Source organism: Lithobates pipiens, unplaced genomic scaffold, assembly GCF_037356315.1.
Source record: "Lithobates pipiens isolate NorthernLeopardFrog02 unplaced genomic scaffold, aLitPip1_a1.2 Scaffold_22, whole genome shotgun sequence".
In the NCBI taxonomy this organism is placed as follows: Eukaryota; Metazoa; Chordata; class Amphibia; order Anura; family Ranidae; genus Lithobates; species Lithobates pipiens.
In genome coordinates, this window is record NW_027507784.1 from 28,928,248 (window position 1) to 28,954,202 (window position 25,955).

The 25,955-nt window shown below is 43.8% G+C and overlaps 2 protein-coding genes across 2 annotated transcripts in view; one reads left to right on the forward strand and one right to left on the reverse strand.

Annotated features, from left to right (window-relative positions):
* The window catches only part of LOC143923499 (nuclear factor 7, brain-like), a 744,238-nt gene that overhangs the window by 597,214 nt on the left and 121,069 nt on the right, over positions 1-25,955 (forward strand). The window lies entirely within an intron of this gene.
* LOC143923492 (F-box only protein 6-like) lies at positions 2,105-19,802 on the reverse strand. Its single transcript, XM_077447183.1, has 7 exons — positions 19,705-19,802; positions 15,833-15,878; positions 9,300-9,337; positions 7,044-7,170; positions 5,300-5,395; positions 3,753-3,888; positions 2,105-2,432 (listed from the first exon to the last, which is right to left on the reverse strand). Exons 2-7 carry the CDS (start codon positions 15,847-15,849, stop codon positions 2,298-2,300), a joined length of 549 nt encoding a protein of 182 aa, XP_077303309.1. The 5' UTR covers positions 15,850-15,878; positions 19,705-19,802; the 3' UTR covers positions 2,105-2,297.

The window sequence follows — 25,955 nt, forward strand, 5'->3', positions numbered from 1 at the left end:
GCTGGGAATTTTATTGTTTTATCTTTCATCCTTCCATGTGCTCCTTGCTGTGAAGGTCCGTTATAGATGGGGGCAGGGGGCCATCTTTTTTTTACTGGTGTTAATTTGGTGAGGGGGGGGGACACACTGGGCACCTTTGCTGCCATTGTGCTGTGTGTCCAATGTGCCCCTGTGCCTTTTCAGGATTGGGCTACCTCCAGGCCCACCTGCCCCTTATTTATCTATTAGAATGCATGTGCTTGCATTGTGGAGACCCTCATGAATTTAGAAGGTTAGGACTGAAGATGATACAGGGTGCCATGAAGAGGCCTTGCAGCTTACGCATGCCTTTGCAAATGTGTGGCAACTAAACCCCTGTTTAACGCAGACTATTGGACAGGTTAATTTGGTTGGTAAGCGGACTGGTTGGTCAGTTGAGCTGGAAATTTTCTCTGGTTTTGTCTTTGAATCCTTATCCCTCCCAGATTACCCAATAACATTCAGTATATGGGGAAGTTGGTTGGCTAGGCTACCAGAGCATCATATTGATTCTTAGAAACATTTATGGGCTTATTCAATAAATAATGTTTAGTGCGAAGCTCAAAGTATAGTAGTACAAAGCAAGAATTCACAATTTACTCTGCTAAAGCCAACTCAGCAGGTGCCCATTCATAATGGTGCACTGTAAAGCATTTTACTAAGTGTTCTCACCAGTGGTGACCCACCCATAGGGGTGCCTGGGCTCCTGAAGTCCTTGCTGCCCCTTAGAGGAAAAAAAAAAAGTCCTTTAAGTGCACTGTGGGAATTCATGAGATTGCAGACACGGTGCTTCATTTGGGTTTAGAGACGATTTGCGGCACAATCGATCGTGCCAACCAGCATCCGCCTGACCGGGTGCTTCGTTCTCAGTGAGAACAAAGTCACTTTCGGTGGGCTACAAAAAGATGGCCACCATGAGGACTAATCCCCGTGTTTCAGTGGAGAGGGGAGGGACCTCCCCTCTCCACTGAACACACGGAGATAACCAGGAAGTAATGGACGGGCCGCCACTGTCACCAAGCCATGCACTTGCATGTTAGAAGCAGCCAGAAAGTTCATCATGTAGTGCCTTCTGTTTGCTATCGGAAGTGATTTGTGTGTTCATTAATGGCTGGAGTGGACTTTGCACACTGATCTTCTATGAGGAGGTGTCCTCAGTTTAGGCAAGGACACAGCTATAGGCGAGAACAGCTGCTGCACACTAGCTCAGCTGAGAGATCCTTCTGTCTGGGGGGGGGGGGGGGGGAATTACCTGATCAGCAGGGATCTCACACTCATGAGCCTGTGCTGATCACACCCACACTTCAAATCAGACACACAGGGTGGGAGCAACACAACCACACACACTTACTTGGATTTGTTCAAACATGCTGCACTCTGGAAGTTTTAAAACTTTTCTTTAGAGCCAACATATTCCATAGCACATTGCAGCAAGATGGTGATCTGAATGTAATAGATGACATGTCACCAAATTGTGATCTGCTTTCTTCCACTTCCAAAAGAGATAATCTCCTCTGCTTAGGATCAGGCTAAACTCCCTTTACAAATTATGGAGCTACATCACCTTTTCTTGCTGTGGATATGAAAGCAGACGTTTACATTTTTTGTCTTACAACTTAGTGTATATATTATATTATACACACACGCATTGTTACCTCCCCCTTTAATTTATTTTTATCACGGGCTGTATACTCCTGGCACTGAGTGGAATACAGCGGATGGAGTGGGGCTTATGACAAGTGTGAGGGGCCAAAAAAAAAAAGGCGGGCAGGATCTGGACTCCCCCCCCCCCCCCCACATCTGAACACGTCAGCCACCACTGGTTCCTGCAGTGTAGGACAATGCAGGTACTGTGCCATTCATTTGTAGTACTGTGTGTTGCAATTAAAAAAGGGATAAGTGCATTTTTTTGGGTTGTCATGCACTGGCAGCCCCTTTTATAATGAAGGCATGCTTAGTTACTGTAGGTACTACAGTATTCACTGATTGTTGAAGCTAACCAGTTGACAGGAAGCTAATATATTACCCATAAAATTTATTTGTAGAGAAAAAAAAAAAAAAAAAAAAAAAAAAAAAAGTCCGAGGGTGAGAGTCATGCTTTATTGAAACTGTTACTGTAGTACAAGGACAATGACAGAGTAAGGTTTCATATTTCTGTTGCTTTAAAATTACAATTCTTAGACTGAGTAATATTAAATATATATATATAATTTATGTTAGCAGAGCACTTTGACACTAGAAGGGGAAAGGAAAACATGTCACATTCACACAGTTGGACCCTAAATGTCTACAGAGATGGTGCTGTTGGTGACTCGAACTCCATACCAGCCTTCCCAGTTCAAAGTGTCCTTCCCGCCATGCTGAAAAGATATATAGCGCACTCCTGGTCCATAGTTACTGAATGTGTGTGTTAACTAAAAGGGGAAGAGAAAGTAGAAAAGTATTAACATAAAATTGAATTTAGGGTTGCTACACATACAATTTATGTAGAAAAGGGTTAAAAACAGGAAATTATATAATGTTAGAAAAAGAAATGGGGCGCTCTGGGGGAATGAACTAAAGCACTGTATCAGATTGGGGGGGGGGGGATAAAAACAAGAGGCTGGTGCTCCTAAGATGTACAATTCAGCAGCACTTCAAGGGCAAAGAAGCAGCTCTCTGGTAGAAACAAAAAGGGAGCAGCAGAAGGTGCTTCTAAGTGCAGTATAGACAAGTATTTATTGCCTCAAGGAGATAAAAACCTCACAGGAACCAATAGGTAGAAAGGCTCATCTGTGTAATAGAAGTACCCAGTGGTGTCAAGGAGGTTCTGTCCATGTATGATATCTGTGTCAGGTGGCGGCACTGAGGATCTGAGGCCAGCCAGCAAGAACCGTGGAAGCTGGAAGAGTAGTTGCCACTGAGAACCAGCGTGAAACGCAGGACCCAGAAGTGACATCAGAAGTGGGCGGAACGAATTTCTGAGCAACCTATTGGCCACTTCTTCAGGCCAGGCAATAGGCCGCTCCGAAAGGTGTCCCACCCACTGCTGATGTCACTTCTAGGTCCCGCATTCCACAGTTCTCCCTGGCTGGCTGCCCCACCGGACACCGCTGGGACTCAGTGACTTCTATTACACAGAAGAGCCTTTCTACCTACTGGTTCCTGCGAGTGTTTCATCTCCTTCAGGTAATAAATACCTTTGCTGTTTCTTAAAGTGGAAGTAAACTCCCCTATCGTTTTCAACCATGGAAGCTGCCATCTTTGCTTCTGTTTAATCTTTAACTGCTATGGTGCTGCACATGTGATTCGTTATGACACCAGCCATTGGATGGTTTGATAGTTTGGCAGAGAGCACAGCCAATGTGCAGTTAGCATTCCCGGCATGCTTTTTTCTTTTTAACTGTTCAAATCGATGGGTTTACTTCCACTTTAATGATTGAAAGTTGTCAGAACTTTGTGTGTGGAAGACTGCAGCTCTTCTAGAACATGCTAGATTAGAGTTACCCCGTCAGTGAATAGTACCATGGTTCTGGGGGGGGGGGGGGGCACAGCCATCCAGCCCACCCTCAAAGTGTTGAAAAAGACCAAGAGCTGCAATGGAGGAAAGGGTTGCTACGAGTGGTGTCAAAATATCAGAATTTCTGTTCAAACATGAGGTTTTACACATATTGATGTGTCAAATGTCATCAGCAACTCTTTACATAAAGCAACATTATGCAAGGATCTTTAAGGAATTCCAATTGGAATATTACATAATGCCATTGGCCATCAGAATGTTGTGGTAGGGTCACGGGCAGTGGGCGAAACTCTTGTACGATTTTCTTGTCTTCGGAAAGCAGTCCGACCAACAACTCATAATGGCAGCTACAGTCCTTCCTAGCCGCATACCTGAGGGGGAAGAAAGTTTCACAGGGCGTTACACCTGTGAATTATATAAGGAGACTACAGCTTAGGCAACCCATCTGTGTGACCTATAAAACACCTACCCCTTAGATTGGAGAGAAAAAAAAAAAAAAAAAAAAAAAAAAAAGAAGAACCTTAATCAGGACATACAGGAGAAGATTTACTGAAACTTGAGTGCAAAATCTGGTGAAGCTCTACATAAAACCTGGAAGCTGACTGGTTTCTATTGTCAAAGCTTAACCACTCAAGTCCCGGACCAATTTTCAGCCAAAGGACCAGACCCTTTTTGCGATTTGGCACTGTTGCTTTAACTGACAATTGCGCAGTCGTGCGATGTGGCTCCCAAACAAAATTGGCGTTTTTCCCCCCACAAATAGAGCTCTTTTGGTGGCATTTGACCACCTGTGGTTTATTTTTTTGCGCTATAAATAGAGCGACAATTTTGAAAAAAATAATAAATTTTTTTTATTTTGCTATAATAAATATCCCCCAAAAAATAAAAATTTCTCTCCTCAGTTTAGGCCAATATCTACATATAAAAAAAAAAAAAAAAAAAAAAAAAAAGAAAAAAAAAAGGACACTCAATTAGCAATTTATTGGTTTGCACAAAAGTTATAGCGTTTACAAACTAGGAGATAGTTTTATAGCATTTTTATTAATTTTTTTTTTTTTTACTAGTAATGGCAGCGATCAGCAATTTTTTGATTGTGACTAACATTATGGCGGACACTTGACACATTTTTTGGACTGTTGCGATTTATACAGCACAGTGCTATTTAAATGCACTGATTCCTGTGTAAATGACACTGGCAGTGAAGGAGTTAACCACTAGGGGGTGGGGAGGGGTTAAGTGAGCCCTGTTGGAGTTTTACTGTAGGGGCGTGGCTTGGCATTTGAAGTCACCAGTAGTCTTTCCCTATGACAGGGAACAGACAGTGACAGTGTCACTAGGAAGCACAGTGAGAGGTTTGTTTACAGACCTCTCCCCGTTCTTCAGCTCCGTGAAGCGAGCGCGGGACACCAGTGGCGATCAGGTCCGCTGGTCCCGCAGCCACAGTGCTCAGGACCGGGTTGTGAGCGCGGTGCGTGCCCCACGGCTGGGCTCTTAAAGGACAACGTACCTGTCTGCTGATGTGCCCAGCCATGCCATTCTGCCAACGTATATGTGCAGGAAGCGGTCTTTAAGTGAAGCTGAAGATAGAAGCCGATTGGCTACAATGCACGGCTGCGCCAGATTCTGACCGCTCCATCTACCCCCCCACAGTATCTATGAAGCAGCCGAGTCCCAATTCCCATTTGCTCTGCACAGATACAAAATTCATCCTACAACTCTCCCTCCACCAAATAGCATGCGAGATATTCTGTAGATTGGGATCAGCTTATGAATTACACTTACCAGTCTGTGATAATAATGGGCGGTTGAGTTTTGTCCATAATCTCAGCACTGAACCCCTCTTTATTTAGGTCAACAATCTGGGACTTCTTGCAGGTTCTGCAAGGATCAAAAGATTTTTTTTATTCTTTATTTAGGGCCTCAAGAACAAACATGATCTATATACATTGCAAAACCTACCAAAAGCGTATCCTTTTCACATCTGGCTGTGCACCTCCAAATCCATCAGGGAAATGTCCTAGTTGTAGACTTTTAAAAAACACTTGGGCTACCGGTAGATCAAAAGATTTAAATGCATACCCCCAGCTTTTGTAAATAAAATATGGACCCAATAAAAAGTGCGTTATTGTTTGCACTAGCAAAGCATTACAACTGCGATCAGTGAATCGTTTGTGCCATGCTTAGGTTACTGCAGATTTCCCAGTCTCAGGTCCTCATGCAGACTACTCCCCAGGAATTACATACCTTCATTTATGGGTCTGGAGAAGTAAATGCTGGACATGTGCTCCATTAGGAACTCCAAGTCCTTCATAGCAGCAGATGGGGCTGGTAGTCCCCCATTCACATGTTTGTGTGCCTTATCTGAGTGGATAAGGTAGCTGTGCCATGCAATTTGACTAAAAATACAGGTTGCCATGGGCAGAAGTACCCCACGATTGATGTTTCAGAATGTGACCAATTCATAGTAAACCCAAAATTTTGGGTTAACAAAAAGTGGTCAGAAAGGTGGACTAAAGGCATTACCTTTTTCATTTTGGAAGAAATGCAGGCCAGTCAAGTTCCTCCACCCCAAACTCGCTCATCCTGGTCTTTATGGACCTTGCTTTGTGCACTGGTGCAAATTGTTTGGTGTGGGGGGGGGGGGGATTATTTTTCAGGGGTTGGGGTTGGCCCCTTAGTTCCTGTGAAGGAACTCTTAAGGCATCATACCAAGACATTTTGGACAATTTGATGTTCCAAACCTTGAGGGAACAGTTTGGGGATGGTCCCTTCATGACTGTTCCAACATGACTGCACACAGCAAGGTCTATACAGACATGGATGAGCGAGTTTGGGGTGGAGGAACCAAATAGAACACCTTTGGGATGAATTAGTGCAGAGACTGAGCCAGGCCTTCTAGCCCAACATCAGTGTCTGACCTCACAAATGTCCTTCTGGAAGAATGGTCAACCATTCCCATAGACACTCCTAAACCTTGTGGACAGGTTTCCCAGAAGAGTTGAAGCTGTTATAGCTGTAAAGGGTGGGCCAACTCAATATTGAACCCTACAGACTAAGACGCCTTTAAATTTCATGTGCGTGTAAAGGCAGGTGTCCCAATACTTTTGGTAAAATAGTGTATTATATAAGCGTCTCTAGAATCCAATCCCACTACAGAGAATGGGACTTTCCAAACTGCAGGAGACCGAGTAGGTTGATGGTTCTTTTGGGGCTATTCCGAAGTGAATACTAGTATTGTTCATGATTTAGCAAGTAAAAGCTCCCCCTTATGTGCTGGAGATGAGGGGGGGGGGGGGAGGCTTTATTTAGTCCAACAAAGGGTAATTGGGCAGGGCTGATACTGGTTGGAATTTCAGTGTAGACAGTTGCCAAGTCAAACTGGCCATTAGGAGCCAAGATGTAATCAATAGATATTTTGTCTCCAGTTCAACCATCCCATGCACCATTAGAAGTGGGAAATTAAAGCCTAAAAAACATTTATAGCATTTTTGTGTTAATGACATCAATGAAGGAAAATTGGCCTTACTGGTTAGAGGTTACAAAGTATTTAGTGACAGATGGATTTGGAAAAAGCTCTCCTGCACCTCCAGGCAAATCTTCAACCTTCCATTGACTACCACCATTTTCATCTATGGTCCAGTATTTTAAATCCTCTACAGAGGGGAACACAGAATCAGAAAACACATGAAGTTTAGACAACAGCAAAAGTCATTTCTACTAATATAAATGTTATGATATACACAATTGATTGTAGGCACACATGGTGAAGTCTGCTTTAATAACTTCCACTAGCCATAAACCTCATAAAATAAAACCAGTGTTGGCTGTAATATTCTGCTTCAATGCAGAGATTAACCCCTCTGTGCCTTTTTGCTGCTAGATGTCCTCTGTCTGATGGCCACCACCGTTCCTCCCACTTCCTTTGAGCCCAAGTCATCCTGGACCTATCCCCAGCCTGTGACTGGACCAGTGTTTCTCAACGCCAGTCCTCAAGGCGCCCCAACAGGTCATGTTTTCAGGATTTCTGTCAGATGAAACAGCTGTGGCAATTGCCAAGGCAGTGAAACTGATCAAGTCACCTGTGCAAAATAATGGAAATCTTGAAACCATGACCTGTTGGTGTTCCTTGAGGACTGGAGTTGAGAAACCCTGGACTGGACAGTGAAAGAAATCACTGTCTCCCCTCCAGGTAAATGGAATCATGTACAAACCAGAATGTTGGATTTGGGCTTTGACCACCACACTACATTAAAATTCTTTAATACTTACCTCCTCTGTAACTGATTTTGCACAGAGCAGCCTGGATCCTGTTTTCTGAAGCCCTCACTGGCATTTCTGGCTCCTCCCTCCTGCCGGGTGCCCCCATAGCAAGCAGCTTGCTATAGGGGCACCCAAGCCAAGCTGCTGCTCTGTGTGTCCATTTAGACATAAAGCTGTGGCTCAGCCCCACCCATCTTTCCTCATTGGCTCACTGACTGGTACAGCAGTGGGAGCCAATGGTGCCTGTTCTTGTCTCAGCAAGAGAGGAGAGAGTCTCGGACAGCCAAGCCTCTTGTGCAACATCACTGGATAGAGATGGGACCTTCTGCCTTCAGAACTACTTTAAAGTTTTACTAAACCCACAACAGCAAAGTCAGTCTGTATATTCAGCATTGCATGCTTGTTACACTCACTGGAACCTAAGGGGTTAATCCTCCTGCATTTTGTAAAAAAAGGCTGTTTGAGCCCGTCTCCTCTGATCCACCCCTTCTTCCACTGTCCAAGCCATCTCCTGAGAGTACAGAGCCTTGTGGGCGCTCTGCACATGCTCAGTTTGGTATGTATTGGTAGAGTTGGTTTTCTTGGGAGAGTGCATGTGATCAGCACAGGGCCAATCAGCACTGTCCAGACAGATGGTCAGGGGTCCTGCAGCCTCATAGGACAATCAGGTGAGAATGAAAAGCTTTAACCAGACACTGATAGAACAAAACTGCTGTATACTTCTGATAAGAAAAGGCATTTAGCAGTTTATATTTACTAATTGCATTTCCATGTCCTGTGGGAGACCAGATATAGTGAATGCAGAGCCCTGGGTTTAGCAACACTTTAAGGCTACATTCACACTGCTGAAATAAGATTCAGTGTGATTATGTTGTGCAACTTGGATGTTTGCATATTCTTTAGGGCCAAAATGGTGCTGGAATCACACCAGTGTAGTAGCCTCTTCCAAAGTACGCCATGCTGAGTTGCATTGGGGCGAATGGACACCATTGAAAACTGAATGCCATTGTCATGCAATTCTGTGCAACTCAAGTTGCATCTGAAATTGCACTGTATTAACAGAGCCCAATAGAATTAGGAAAAAAAACAAAAACAAACTGACATGCAAATTCCCTTGCACACCAGTGTCATATGTGATCATGGTAATTTGCCATGTTTATTTCCTGTGATCATCAGCTCCATCTAGAGGCAATGATGTCATATTTTCCAGGTTGAGGTATAGACCTCCAACCAATAACACAATATAGGGGTTAAAGATGAAAACCCCACCTATTGGAATACATGGGGCAAGGGTGTAAACATGGCTTTTTTGTAAATCTTAACATAAAGCATGCAAAACAAAAAAAATCAAAAGTGATCGGTCTGCAGAGATCTCAGGATTGTGTATTGTATGTACAGGGAAACAAACCTCAACATGGTTGTAAAAAAAGCTTTTTTTTAATCCTTACAAATACAGTAAGCACCTGAATAATCAAATAAAACTGAGCTCTTCATGTAATCACATTTTAATGCATACTCTCACCTAGAGCGCGGGGATTTTTGAGCAAGTTGATCTTCAGGCTAGATTAAAAAAAAAAAAAAAAAAAAAAAAACACAACCAGTGAAAGATTAACATTGAAACATCATTTTTCACATCATGAACATGTTTGCCTGCTTTGTATAATGGTTTTGCACAGAGGAGCCCCAATCCTTTTTTTGGAGCTCCTGGCTCCTCCCCACTGCGGTGTGTCCCCACAGGAAGCCAATTGCTATGGGAGGCACTTGTGTGTATCCATAAGACACAGTGCAGGGTTCAGCCCTGTCCTCCCACTTCCTCCTCACTGGCTGCGTTTAACAGCGGGAGCCAATGTCTCCCACTGCAGTGTCTGAACCAATGAGGAGGGAGAACAGCTGCTTTCATGCACATCGCTTGATTGAGGTGAGGCTCAGGTAAGTACCAGGGGTGGGCTGTGAGGTGAGCTGCATACTGAAGCTTTTCTTACCTTAATGCATGGAATATATACACACACACACACACACACACACACAGTTTAGGCTGATATGTATTCACTTTTTTACTAAAAATAGTCACAATAAGTGTATATTTGGTTTACGCACAAGTTATAGCGTCTACAAAGTAGGGGATAGTTTTATGGCTTTTTTTATTAGTAATATCAGCAATCTGCGATTTTTATCATGACTGCGACATTATGGCGGACACATTGGACACCTTTGACACCATTGTAATTTATACAGCATATAAAAACATAAAAATGCACTGATTACTGTGTAAATAACACTGGCAGGGAAGGGATTAAACACTAGGGGCAATCAAGGGGTTAAGTGTGCCCTAGGGAGTGATTCTAATGGGGGGAGGGGGGGGGGGAATTGTCTTAGACCATGACAGCGATCACTGCTCTTGATGACAGGGAGCAGTGATCTGTCATGTCACTAGGCAGAATGGGGAAATTCCTTGCTTACATATGCATCTCCCCGTTCTGCAGCTCAGGGACACAGATGGATAGCGAGCCCACGGGCATGGTCACGCTGTACATGGTGGGTGCGCCTGCTAGCCCCGCCAATTAAAAGGAAAGTACAGGTATGCCCATTGCTGCCATTGTGACAACGTATATTAGCGTGCGGCAGTCAGCAAGTGGTTAAAGCAACTGGGAGCAATCATGCTCATTTTAAAAGGGTCTCTTATTCTAGGTAGCTTCAAATTGCAGTGCCCAAAATAGCATTAATGAATTGAAGAGCAGTTACCCCAATTATTGGCCAAAGGGAAATCAATTATTTCTCGGCAAAATAAGTTTGTCAACATGTGACAGACCCAACCGGGACAGAGGCATTTGGATGGGACTGCAGGGTGGCCTTTTACCTACTGACTATGGGCCCTGGTGTTTGAGGTGGCTCTATTCTTTGAGAGGTGTGTACCTGGGGGACCTTTAGAGTAGTTTTACTTTGGGAAGTAAAGAACCAACAGCCCAATACAGCTTTGACTGCTTCAACCCAGTCCTAGACTCAGAAACTCAATGCAGAAGAAGATTACAATCAGGTCAAAATAACCTAAAGCTGGGGTCTCCTGTTATGTGTACCCGTGTTTGCCTATCCTGTCTAGGTGTGAAGGGTCTTTCTCCCATTGTGTGCCTCCTAGCTGTGCATTCCCAATGTTATTTGAGTCACCTATTGTTTCTGTCCATTTGCCAATTCTCCTAGAGATTCCCAAGATGTGATTAGTCTTGTGTGGACTTTACCTCATTACTTAACCACTGGAGATCCACACTATAGCCGAAAGACGGCTACAGCGCAGACCTGCTTTGCAAAAAATAAAACTCCCAGCTGTAATTAAATACCACCAAAAGAAAGCTCTATTTGGGGGGGGGGGGGGGAAATGTATAAAAATTCCATTTGGGTACAGTGTTGTATGACCGCGCAATTGTCATTTCAAAGTGCATCAGCGCTGAAAGCTGAAAATTGGTCTGGGCAGGAGGGGGGTTTAAGTGCCCAGTAAGCAAGTGGTTAACCACTTTCAGACCGGACCATTTTGCTGGTAAATGACCAGAGGTCTTTTTACACTTTGGCACTGCGCTGCTTTAACTGGTAATTGCGCGGTCATGCAATGTTGTACCCAAACAAAATTTGCGTCCTTTTCTTCCCACAAATAGAGCTTTCTTTTGATGGTATTTGATTGCCTCTGCGATTTTTATTTTTTGCGATATAAACGTAAAAAGACTGCAAATTTTGAAAAAAAATGATATTTTCTACTTTTTGTTATTAGAAAAATCCAATAAACTCAATTTTAGTCATACATTTAGGCCAAAATGTATTCAGCCACATGTCTTTGGTAAAAAAAAAGTCAATAATTGTATATTTATTGGTTTGCGCAAAAGTTGTCACATCTACAAACTAAGGTACGTTTTCTGGAATTTACGCAGCTTTTAGTTTACGACTGCCTATCTCATTTCTTGAGGTGCTAAAATGGCAGGGCAGTACAAAACCCCCCCAAATGACCCCATTTTGGAAAGTAGACCCCCTAAGGAAATTGATAAGAGGCATGTTGAGCCCATTGAATATTTTATTTTTTTGCCTCAAGCGATTGAATAATGACAAAAAAAAAATTTTTTTTTTTTTTTTTTTTTACACAAAGTTGTCACTAAATGATATATTGCTCACACATGCTATGGGCGTATGTGAAATGACACCCCAAAATAAATTCTGCTGCTTCTCCTGAGTATGGGGATACCACATATGTGGGACTTTTTGGGAGCCTAGCCGCGTACGGGGCCCCGAAAACCAAGCACCGCCTTCAGGCTTTCTAAGGGCGTAAATTTTTGAGTTCACTTCTCACTACCTATTACAGTTTTGAAGGCCATAAAATGCCAAGATGGCACAAAACCCCCACAAATGACCCCATTTTAGAAAGTAGACACCCCAAGCTATTTGCTGAGAGGCATGTTGAGTTCATGGAATATTTTATATTTTGCCACAAGTTGCGGGAAAATTACAAACTTTTTTTTTTTTTTTTTTTTTTTAACAAAGTTGTCACTAAATGATATATTGCTCATGCATGCCATGGGCATATGTGAAATGACACCCCAAAATAAATTCTGCTGCTTCTCCTGAGTACGGGGATACCACATATGTGGGACTTTTTGGGAGCCTAGCCGCGTACGGGGCCCCGAAAACCAAGCACCGCCTTCAGGCTTTCTAAGGGCGTTACAGTTTTGAAGGCCATAAAATGCCAAGATGGCACAAACCCCCCCCAAATGACCCCATTTTGGAAAGTAGACACCCCTAAATTTAGGGGTACACTAGTGAGACTAGGTAATAAATGGCGGGTGCCCTGAAACTATAAAAAAATAACTAACCAACCAGCGTCACCTGTAACAGTTATATGGTGATCACTGGTGAAAGGGTTAACTAGGGGGCAATCAGGGGGCTTTATGCGGTAGTATATGGGGGTCCCTGGCGCTATAAAAAGCTGCAGCGAACCTAAATACCTACCTGCCTAACTAGCGTCACCTGTGACACTAATACAGCGATCAGAAAAACGATCGCTTATTAGGCTGGGTTCACACTGGAGCGATGCGGGAACGCCACGAATGCGCGGCGGGTTCCCGCATCGCATGCCTCCCGGCGGCAGTTCACACTGCCCTATGCGAACTGCTGGGAGTGTCAGTGAAATGTTACTGACACCCCCAGATCAGTTTGCATATCGCAGTGCGATCTGCAAACTCGGATCGCATGGTGTGAACACCCATGCGATCCGATTCTGCTGCGGGCCAAAAAAAGGGTCCCGTGCGAATTTGCGGCGGGTGCGGCGAATGGCTGAACTCGAATCGCACAGAGATCGGATGTGATTTGCACTGCAGTGCGGTGCGAATCACATCCGTTCTCATAAACCGCTGCAATGTGAACCCAGCCTTAGTGACACTGGCGACGGGGGGTGATCACGGGGTTAAACCTTTATTGGGGGGGTTAGGGGGGTACCTTATAACTAAAGGGGGCTAACCCTAACTGCCCTAACAGTTATTAGTCACAAATGACACCCGCCGGGTGATCAGGGGGTTAAACCTTTATTAGGTAATAAATGGCGGGTGCCCTGAAACTATAAAAAAATAACTAACCAACCAGCGTCACCTGTAACAGTTATATGGTGATCACTGGTGAAAGGGTTAACTAGGGGGCAATCAGGGGGCTTTATGCGGTAGTATATGGGGGTCCCTGGCGCTATAAAAAGCTGCGGCGAACCTAAATACCTACCTGCCTAACTAGCGTCACCTGTGACACTAATACGGCGATCAGAAAAATGATCGCTTATTAGGCTGGGTTCACACTGGAGCGATGCGGAAACGCCGCGAATCCGCGGCGGGTTCCCGCATCGCATGCCTCCCGGCGGCAGTTCACACTGCCCTATGCGAACTGCTGGGAGTGTCAGTGAAATGTTACTGACACCCCCAGATCAGTTCGCATATCGCAGTGCGATCTGCAAACTCGGATCGCATGGTGTGAACACCCATGCGATCCGATTCTGCTGCGGGCCAAAAAAAGGGTCCCGTGCGAATTTGCGGCGGGTGCGGCGGGTGTGGCGGGTGCGGCGGGTGCGGCGGATGGCTGAACTCGAATCGCACAGAGATCGGATGTGATTTGCACTGCAGTGCGGTGCGAATCACATTCGTTCTCATAAACCGCTGCAATGTGAACCCAGCCTTAGTGACACTGGCGACGGGGGGTGATCACGGGGTTAAACCTTTATTGGGGGGGTTAGGGGGGTACATTAGAACTAAAGGGGGCTAACCCTAACTGCCCTAACAGTTATTACAGTCACAAATGACACCAATGCAAAAAAAAAAAAAAAAAAAAAAAAAAAAAAAAATGACATTGGTGTCACTGTGACTGGGGGGCAGGGGTAATTGGGGGGGTGATCGGGGGGTAAGGGGGGGTGTGAGTGTGCCTGGCATGTTCTACTGTGTGTGTGAGTGTTGGTGCAACTTACTGATCCGTTCTCCTCCGTGTCGGAACGAAAAATACCGACACGGAGGAGAGAATACATCACTTCCTCTCCTGTGTTTACATTACAGGAGAGGAAGTGATGTCACCGGGGATTTCTATTCGTCGGGAGCGATCGCGAGGGGGTGGCCATGAATGAATGGCCGTCCCCTCGTCCGGGATCGCTCCCGTACGAATTCCGACCGCCGCAGGCACCGGGCGGGGGCCCGATCGGGCCCCCGACCCGCGGGAGGCAAGGGACGTACATGTATGTCCTTATGCCTGCCCGTGCCATTGTACCGACGTACATCGGCGTGCGGCGGTCGGCAACTGGTTAAAGAGGGATTTCACTGGGAAAAAAAAAAAAAAAAAAATTAAAATCCAGCAGCTACAAATACTGCAGCTGCTGACTTTATAAACGGACACTCACCTGTCCCAGGATCCAACAATGTCGGCAGCCGAGGCCGATCAATTGGCTGCTGCCGCCATTCTAGGTGAGGGAATCAGGAAGTGAAGCATTGTGGCTTCGGTTCCCTACTGCGCATGCACGAGTTGCGCAGCTCAATAGGAGTTATCCGTGCTGTCTCTGGGACACGTGTGTGTCCCAGCAGACAGCGCGCAGGGACAGGAAGAGGCATAGACTCCCATGGGAGTCTATGCCCAGAAGTGGGTGCAAATACCTGTCTTAGACAGGTATTTGCACCCCCCTCCCCCCTGAAAGGGGCCAATTGTGACACTGGAGGGGGGGGGGGGGGGGTTCTGATGAGTGGAAGTTACACTTTAGGGTGGAACCCTGCTTTAACCACTGTGGGATATTTACCCCAATGTGTAATATTTCTTTTCATTGTTCATGTAATGACTGTTCCCATTTTTGAAGTTTATAAAAACCTGTATTTCTGTTCAGAAAAGTTATTCCTTTTGGTTCTACCTCTATCTGTCTGCGTATAATGCTTGAGGTAACAATAGCTACCGGTCTGCTGGAAGGGTTTGGAGGGCAGGCCTTCCACCACACAACATTTGAGATCATCATCATTATAAACACTGTAGTATGCTTGCATTACAAAACCAAATAAGTATATCAATTACACTCTACATATCTAGTTATTCAGCTAAACTGGACCAATCTTGTTGCCAGTGCAGTTTTAAGGCTGTGTTTTGCAGAGGTTAGACACAGATCAGCCCCTATTGCTTTACAATATTGCATTCTGATTACTGAAGGAGAGAAGATTGAGGAAATGCTCTCTCCTGCCTGCAGCAAACTGATGACATCAACTTATCCTAGCCAAAGTCACTAACTGCAGTTCAAGGATGGCTTTTTAAGAAAAGGTGATGTTTCTGAAACATTATTGGTGTATATAATACGACTTATCAGAAATGTATTCATGCTGGCTTGTAATGTCATTGCCATACCTTCATCTGATAATTTCCTGTTAAATCTTTGTAGACTCGAGCTCTAGATTTTCCAAATCTGGTTCTGGCTGAGAATCACTGTTCAACAATGTTATCTACTTCTCCCTATCCTGCATGGTGTGTGCACAGAAAATAGACCCCGTACATCGTGTGTGAACAGGTCAATGATAATCTCACCTATTTGTTGCCCACATATTTTCAGCTGAGCAGGATCTCACGTCCACTATGTAAATGAAATAAAACATAAGAGAATTACAATCAGCATGCAAAAAAAAATAAAAAATAAATAAAAAAAAAAAAAAAACACCTTGATTCAAATAGTGAATGGAGGGGGTGTTTTTTTTTTTGTTGACAGACACCACGCCGGTCCTGAGGAGCTGCGGGCAGGAGCTTTTAGGAGAGGCCGCGGCTTCAGCCTAGTCCATGGCGTCCAGCCTCGTGGACTAGGCAGAAGCCACGGCCTCGCCTAAAAACTTCTGCCTGCAGCACCTCAGGACCGGCATGGTCAGCTCCGGGCCTGGTGAAAAAAAAAAAAAAAAAAAAAAAAAAAAAAGATTTGCTGAAATTTTGAATCGATTTGACCTCTCAACTCAAGATTTAAAAATCGATTTTTTTCCCCAGCCCTAGTGTCCCCTTCAGGTTTTCTCTGTCACTTAGCTAATGTGACCCCAAAGTTGGAGAGGCAAGAGAGGGTTAACCACTTCCCCGCCCGGCCTATAGCACAATGAAGGTCGGGCGGTGGTTCAGTTATCGGTGGTGTGACACGTCAGTCTGATACACCGATCTCGGTAAAGAGCCTGACTACATTGTGATTAGACATGGCTGATCACGTTGTAAACAGGAAGAGCCATTGATCGGCTTTTCTTCACTTGCGTCTGAGACACAAATAGAGGAGAGCTGATCGGCAGCTCTCGGGGGGGGGGTCTGTACTGATTGTTGCTGGACCACCAGGAAAATGGTAATCAGTGCCCATCAGCAATGCCTGCCAGTGCCATCATTCATGCCTATTAGTGCCACCAATAAGTACCCATTAGTGCAGCCTTTCAGTGCCACCTTATCAGTGAAGGAGAAAATGTAGTTATTTACAAAATTTTATAACATTTTTTTTTAATTCTGGTCTTTGTTTAGCAAAGGTGATCAAATACCACCAAAAGAAAGCTCTATTTGTGGGAACAAAATTATACAAATTTCGTTTGAGTACAGTGTAGCATGACCGCGCAATTGTCATTTGAACAGCAACAGCTCTGAAAATTGTCAGGAGGGGGGGGGGGGGGGGTAAGTGCCCGGTATTAAAGTGGTTAAGCAAGGAATGCTATAAGATTATGATACATGAAAAAAAATTGCTAGTATCATCAATGACCGAAGGGTTTCATTTTAATGAACTTGGGAACCCTGGGTGTTACACACATACCCCCGTCCTTCACTCCAAGTGCTAGGCGGACTGCGAGCTCCTCATATCTACATCTCCGACCTACTTATCTCTATGTTTAGGGGAACCTCTTCCCCAAAACTTCTAGAAACTCGGAGGTTAAACAAAGGTGATTTATTGTTAAAATGTTGATGGCAACAAGTTGAATTACGTGCAATTCAAGATTCTCTTTGTAATTGACATCATAGTGTCACTGTCCTAATCTTTACATTGTGAACAATGAAAAAAAATAATTATTGATTGAAGGTAAAACAAAGATGCTATATAGATGACTGGCATGCTCTTAACTGATGATGCCATTGGCTGTTAGGACACCTGAAGCTAGAAGGCTGTAATGGTGCACAGTGAAAACCTGTGGCTTTGTATAACCAAAAGGTTTTATCCACCCGCCAGCTTGTTATTCAATTTTTGGGAAGCTTTTAGGAATTTTGCCAAGGCACCCCTGAAGAAACCAAGGCACCCTGGTTGAAAAAAAAGGCACCCTGGTTGAAAAAAAAGGCACCCTGGTTGAAAAAAAAGGCACCCTGGTTGAAAAAAAAGGCACCCTGGTTGAAAAAAAAGGCACCCTGGTTGAAAAAAAAGGCACCCTGGTTGAAAAAAAAGGCACCCTGGTTGAAAAAAAGGCACCCTGGTTGAAAAAAAGGCACCCTGGTTGAAAAAAAGGCACCCTGGTTGAAAAAAAGGCACCCTGGTTGAAAAAAAGGCACCCTGGTTGAAAAAAAGGCACCCTGGTTGAAAAAAAGGCACCCTGGTTGAAAAAAAGGCACCCTGGTTGAAAAAAAGGCACCCTGGTTGAAAAAAAGGCACCCTGGTTGAAAAAAAGGCACCCTGGTTGAAAAAAAAGGCACCCTGGTTGAAAAAAAAGGCACCCTGGTTGAAAAAAAAGGCACCCTGGTTGAAAAAAAAGGCACCCTGGTTGAAAAAAAAGGCACCCTGGTTGAAAAAAAAGGCACCCTGGTTGAAAAAAAAGGCACCCTGGTTGAAAAAAAGGCACCCTGGTTGAAAAAAAGGCACCCTGGTTGAAAAAAAGGCACCCTGGTTGAAAAAAAGGCACCCTGGTTGAAAAAAAGGCACCCTGGTTGAAAAAAAGGCACCCTGGTTGAAAAAAAGGCACCCTGGTTGAAAAAAAGGCACCCTGGTTGAAAAAAAGGCACCCTGGTTGAAAAAAAGGCACCCTGGTTGAAAAAAAGGCACCCTGGTTGAAAAAAAGGCTGGGACAGCAAACTAATTTAATATACATTTTTTTACTTACAGGATAGACTTACAGTACATGAGCAAACAGACTTGTGGGGGGGAGCACACCCTAAAAATGCATTTACATTCAAGATGGTGCTGTTTTAAGACCACAAACAGAACAAAACAGATTACAACACAAACATTACATTTAAATCCTGCAAGGCTATTTAGAACACTTGAACATATTAAACAAATATGGGGATTTGGTCACCCTATATGGCCATATAGTGCTAAGCCCACTTACTGTATCAGAGGATCCCATTATCGGTGAGTCCTACACTATCCATAGAATTTTTTGTATGTGTGCGCTGTAATCTTACTATTTACTATGGAACAAGGGGAACCGGCATAGTTGAAGAGGGTCATTAATTGGGGTTGGGGGGAATGTCATTAAATTGCTTATAAAAGAAAGGGCGGCACAGTGGTATAGTGGTTAGCACTCTCACCTAGCAGTAAGAAGGGTCACTGGTTCAAATCCCAACCATGACACTACCTGCCTGGAGCTTGCATGTTCTCCCTGTGCCTGCGTGGGTTTCCTCCCACAATCCAAAGACATGCAGGTAGGTTAATTGGCTTCTGTCCAAAACTGGCCCTAGCATATGTATGGGGACCTTGGATTGTGGGCTCCATGAGGGTAGGGACATATGCAAGTGTGCAATGTACAGGGATAGGGACAATTGTAGACACTCACTCAGGTTGAACTGGATGGACTGGTGTCTTTATTCAACCTAACTATGAAATCTATTTTGTTCTGTTTGTGGTCTGTTTGTGGTCTTTTAGCAGCACCATCTTAAATGTAAGCACATTTTTTTTTAGGGTGTGCCCCCCTAAAAAGTCTGTTGTATATTGTACGGGTCCTGACCCAATCATTACATCTTATTAGTGCCCACCACCAGTGTTATAAGAGGAGTATAGGTTCCCATAAAGAGGAGTTTGTCTCCCACGGTTGAGATGCAGGACCTTTCTATGAATAGTGTAGGACCCCCTGATAATGGGGTATCTGACATAGTAGTGGGCTTAGCTCTATATGGTGTGACCAAACCCCTATATATTTTTGAATATGTTCAGGTGTTTTTAATAGCCTTGCAGAATTTAATATGTCATTTTTGTATATATGTGCACTATAATCAATTTTATACAGTACACAAAAATGTTACACATATAATCATTGTAAACATATACTAAAGAGACAATGGGGGGGGGGGGAAATAAAAAAAAACAGTTTGTATCTCAAAAGCATTACTTAGGAATTCAGATGGACTCAGATGAGCAGAAACCAAATAAAGTTGCAGTAAAAGAAAACATCAGTGGCAAAGTAGCTCAGAGTAAAAAGGATATATCAGCAGAAAAGAAAATGCCTGAAGAGCATTAGAAGACAAATTACCTGATTTGCTGCTTGGAAGGTTCCAGGAGGACAGCTACACACCTGTGTAAGTGAATGCTGCAAAGGTGAGCAATGTTCCCATGTTGGGGGTTTAAATAGAAGAAAAGGGTGCAGAAATGTGAAAAAAAGGGGAAGGACGGACGGTGCATTGGACCAATGAAGGAACAACACTGACACGCCCTGAGGGCGAAAGGAAAGAAATAATTGGATGAAGATGGGGACATACTTTAACCACTTGAAGGCTTTTTCTGGCACTGTTTACAAATTTAAATCAGTATTTTTTGCTGGAAATGTACTTATAATCCCCAAACGTTTTATATATATATATATATATATATATATATATATATATATATATATATATATATATATTTTTTTTTTTTAGCAGAGACCCTAGGCCTAGGGAATTAAATGGTGATCGTTGCAATTTATGTTGCACGGTATTTGCGCAGCGGTTTTGCAAACACAATTTTTATTTTATTTTTTTAAAGAAATACATTTATTTTTTAATTAATTAAAAAAAAAAAACAACACACAATAGTTACCCCAATTTTTTTGTATAATGTGAAAGAAGATGTTACATAGAGTAAATTGTTACCTAACATGTCATGCTTTAACCACCAGCCACGGACCAATTGTTAGCCTAAGGACCAGAGGTCTTTTTACAATTTCGCACTGCACTGCTTTAACTGGTAATTGCGCGGTCATGCAATTCTGTACCCAAATGAAATTTGCATCCTTTTCTTCCCACAAATAGAGCTTTCTTTTGATGGTATTTGATTGCCTCTGCGATTTTTATCTTTTGCGATATAAATGGAAAAAGAGCAAAAATGTTGAAAAAAATATATTTTCTACTTTTTGTTATAAGAAAAATCGAATAAACTCAATTTTAGTCATACATTTAGGCCAAAATATATTCAGCCACATGTCCTTAGTAAAAAAAAAAAATGTCAATAAGCGTATATTTATTGGTTTGCGCAAAAGTTATAGCGTCTATAAACTAGAGTACATTTTCTGGAATTTACACAGCTTTTAATTTGTGACTGCCTATCTCATTTCTTGAGGTGCTAAAATGTCAGGGCAGTACAACCCCCCCCCCCCCCCCCATGACTCCATTTTGGAAAGTAGACACCCCAAGGAAATTGCTGAGAGGCATGTTGAGCCCATTGAATATTTTTTTTTTGTCCCAAGTGATTGAATAATGACAAAAAAAATGTATTTACAAAAAGTTGTCACTAAATGATATATTGCTCACACATGCCATGGTTATATGTGGAATTGCACCCCAAAATACATTTTGCTGCTTCTCCTGAGTACAGGGATACCACATGTGTGGGACATTTTGGGAGCCACCCCGAAAACCAATCACCGCCTTAAGGATTTCTAAGGGTGCAAATTTTTGATTTCACTCCTCACCACCTATCACAGTTTTGAAGGCCATAAAATGCCAAAATAACACAAAACTCCACCAAATGACCCCATTTGGGAAAGTAGACACCCCAAGCTATTTGCTGAGAGTCTTAGTGAGTATTTTACAGCTCTCATTTGTTTTTGAAAATTAGGAAAGTAAAGAAAAAAACATTTTTTTTCTTTTTTCAATTTTCAAAACGTTGTGACAAAAAGCGAGATCTGCAAAATACTCACCATACCTCTCAGCAAATAGCTTGGGGTGTCTACTTTCCAAAATGGGATCATTTGGGGGGGTGGGGGGTTTGTGCCATGTGGGCATTCCATGGCCTCTGAAACTGTGATTGGCAGTGAGGAGTGAAATAAAAAATTTACACTCTAATGCCTCGTACACACGATCAAACAATCCGGTGGAAAAGTCCGGCGGACTCAAGTCCGCCAGACAATCCCCCCGTGTGTAGGCTCCGGCGGACTTTTTTTACCCAAAAGTCCGGCGGACTTAGAAAGTAGTTTTGCACTCCAATCTGTCTGTCAGACTCGCATTTCGGCGGACAATCCGGCCGTGTGTGTGCCAGTCCGCCGTACTTTTGAAATGAAAGGACTTTTCCCGCCCGGAGAAAAGTCCGCTGATTTTGAGCACGTCTCCAGGTAGCCGGGGCCAGCGAAGGAGGCATCGCTGGCCCCGTCACCTGGTGTGGACTTAAAGGGGAACCCCTACACTGAAAGATGATGTCCCCGCCCATTATAATGTCACAGTCCCAGCATCCTCTGGGACTATGACATCATAATGGGCGGGGACATCATCGGGCGTTGTCAGTATATAAGTCGCTGCGCGCCACGTCCCTGCCATTGTGAGCGGAGGCAGCGACGAGGCAACATCTGAAGAGAAGAACAGAAGACGGCGACAGCGGCGACAGAAGACCGGGTAACCGCCTGTAAAAGAGCTAGAAGAAGGCACAGTGGCCCGGCAAGAAGAACCGAAGAGGGGGACAAGACCCCCGAAAGTCGGAAAAAGAGGGCGAAGAAGAAAGCCGGGCTAGTAAAAGAGCTAGCAGAAGATAGCAGAGGAGTCCGGCGAGAAGACCCCCGAACACGGACAAAAGACCCCCGGAGCTGTGCAATAAACTATTTTAACCCTTGTGTGTTGTGTTTTTTTTTTTTTACTTTTTTTCACAGGTGAATGGGTAGAGGTACCCCATACTCATTCACATAGGGTGGGGGGGCCGGGATTCCGATAAGCCCCCCGCCCGCAGACCCCGACAACTATGGTTGTCGGGAAGAGGCCCTTGTCCTCATCAACATGGGGACAAGGTGCTTTGGGGTGGGGGGGCTGCGCGGCCCCCCTTCCCCAAGGCACCCCCCATGTTGAGGGCACGCAGCCTGGTACGGCTCAGGAGGGGGGGCGCTCGTTTGGATAAGGGTCTGATGTGGACCTGGGGGGGACCCCCACGCCGATTTTTTCGGCGTAGGGGTTCCCCTTTAAGTCCATACCAGGTGACGGGGCCAGCGACGCCTCCTTCGCTGGCCCCGGCTACCTGGAGACGTGCTCAAAATGAGCGGACTTTCCTCCGCTTGTGGGGGCGAGTCCGTTCATTTCAAAAGTACGCCGCATAGTCCGGTGGACTTAGTACGCCGTATTAGTCCGCTGAAAAAGTGCCGTGTGTGGGCAAGTAGCTCGTTCGGAAAGTCTGCCGGATAGTCGGCTACGTGTGTACGCGGCATTAGAGATCCTGAAGGCGGTGCTTGGTTTTTGGGGTTCCGTATGTGGCTAGGCTTCCAAAAATCTCACACATGTGGTATCCCCGTACTCAGGAGAAGCAAAAGAATGTATTTTGGGGTGTAATTCCACATATGCCCATGGCATGTGTGAGCAATATATAATTTAGTGACAACATTGTTCAAAAAAAATAATGTATTTTTCCCGCAACTTGTGTCAAAATATAAAATATTCCATGGACTCGACATGCCTCTCAGCAAATAGCTTGGGGTGTCTACTTTCCAAAATGGGGTCATGGGGGGGGGGGTTTGAACTGTCCTAGCATTTTATGCACAACATTCTTCTAACCACTTGAAGACAAAGCCCTTTCTGACACTTTTTGTTGAAATTAAAACATAATTTTTTTTGCAAGAAAATTACGTTGAACCCCCAAACATTATATATTTTTTTAAAGCAAAGGACCTACAGATTAAACTGGTGGGTTTCGCATTTTTTTTCCACACAGTATTTGCGCAACGATTTTTCAAATGCATTTTTTGGGGGAAAAAATACACTTTTTAAAATTTTAATGCACTAAAACACACTATATTGCCCAAATTTTTGATGAAGTAAAAAAGATGATCTTAGGCCGAGTACATGGATACCAAACACAACATGCTTTAAAATTGCTTACAAGCGTGCAGTGGCGACAAACTACATAAAAACGACATTAGAAATTAAAAGCCTTTACAGGTTACCATATTAGATTTACAAAGGAGGTCAACTGCTAAAATGACTGCCCTCGATCTGACCTTTGCGGTGATACCTCACACGCATGGTGCAATTGCTGTTTACATATGACGCCAGACCGACGCTTGCGTTCGCCTTTGCGCAAGAGCAGGGGGGATTTATTTATTTATTTTTTTATTTTTTTATTTTTTTAACTGTTCCTTCCATTTTTTTTTTTTTTATCATTTTTTATTGTTATCTTAGGGAATGTAAATATCCCCTATGATAGCAATAGGTAGTGACAGGTACTCTTTTTTTGAAAAAATTGGGGTCTATTAGACTCTGCCCTCAAAGCATGTGACCACACCAAGTTCGGTGTGATAAAATGTTTTCTTAATGGCGCTGTTTATATCCGGGAGAGGGGACATTCCCTCCCACTGCTTGTAAAAGCAGTCTAGAGGCTAATTAGCCACTAGGATTGCTTTTACATGAAAGCCGATCACTGGCTGAAAAGAATGATACCAAGGTGATACCTAAACCCGCAGGCATCATTCTGGTATAACCATTCAAAGTCCAGCAACATACCAGTACGTTGCTGGTCCTTGTTGGACATATAGTATAATATTTGATCGGTGGGTATGCCCACCATTAGAATACCTCCCTTCATCCACCCACTTCTAATGATGGGCATACATGCACCATTTATATATGCCGAAGCATGGGGGCATCCTCCCGCAAAAGTTATGCCACGTACACGCGGTCGGACTTTTCCACGGGCAAGCCTCCGTCGGAATTTTGACCGCATTAGGAGCAAATCGCTCCTCCACCCCTGCTGCCCCCATTTGCTCTTTATTTTAACTGTGGTGGTGAAATCATCACCTACAGTGTTACAGAGTCACATCTTTATGTATCGTGGGAGCAAACGCTGTTTCTGTCAAGATAAATAAATCCGCGCTGCAACTGAATGCCGTACCTGCTAAGCAAATTATGGATAACATTAAAACAAAGTAACATTACAGTATAACAGTAAGACCTTACCATACCATACCTGCAAAGCAAATACCCAAAAAAAAAAAAAAACATAGTAAAAAATAAAACATTTTTTAACGCAACCTGTGCCTAAAATATATGGGGAAGCATGGGGGCATCCTTCTGCAAAAAAGTTATGCTGCGTATACATGGTCGGACTTTTCCACGGGCAAGCCTCCATCGTAATTTTGACCGTATGTACGCGCCATTAGGAGCAAAATCACTCCCCCGACCCTGCTGCCCCCATGCTTCGGCATATATGCTCTTTTTTTAAACTGTGGTGGTGAAATCACCTCCAAAAGCGCTGGAGTCACGGCTTTATGTATCGTGGGAGCAAACGCTGTTGCTGTCAAGATAAATAAATCTGCGCTGCAGCTGAATGGCGTACCTGAAAATAAAAACATTTTAACAATAAAACACAGTAAACAGTAAAGTATAAAAAAATTAAATACCTGAAAAGCAAGCATGATAAAACATAATAAAACATTGCAGAATAGAATACAGTAAAAAAGAGCAACAATAGAGAGAGAGAAAGAACAATAAAACAACTATTTTTGTTTTTTTATTTTATATATATATATATTTTTACACTTTTTTTTTGTAACTGTAATTGTAACAACTGTAACGGTTCGGGGTCTCTCAAAATTCGATGGTATCTTGGGAGAACCTGTGTAAGTGTGTCCTAGTCTGTGAAATGCTGTACCCTATGGTAAAGCTTCACTAGTTCATGGTAGCGTTCAAAACATTCACCAAGGCAAAGACCAGGATTGTCAGGACAGCGTGGACAATAATAACGGGTGTCACGCCTATATCCGTGCTTGGTACAGATACAACATCTTCTTTGGGGGGCTCTTTGGGTAGGGGTACTCTGGAGGGCATAAGGATAATGCCTCTCATGCAGCCGGCTTACTGCATTTGGTTGGGGAAGGTGAGGTGCAGAACCATCTGGATACAGAAGGTCTGTGACAATCTCTTCCTGGAATGTAAGGAAGCATAAAGTCCCGCCTGAAGCTCTGTATAGCACATGAGCATTCAGCAAAGCCAATTGAAATAAGTAAACAGACACTTTTTTGTACCAGCGTCTGGCCTTACGGGCAACTAGATACGGCACCAACAACTGGTCTTTGAGGTCCACCCCTCCTATATTTTGGTTATATTCAAGGACACAGAAGGGTTTCTCCACAATACCAGTCGCCGTAGTAATTTGGACTGTCGTGTCTGCATGAAGGGAGGTAAGAACAAAAACATTCTTATTATCCCTCCACTTCATAGCAAGCAAGTTATTACACTGCAAGCAGGCTCTCTCCCCCAGCCTAAGACGGGAATCTACAAGCCGCTGGGGAAAGCCCCGGCGATTAGGTCGCACGGTGCCACATGCTCCAATCTGCTG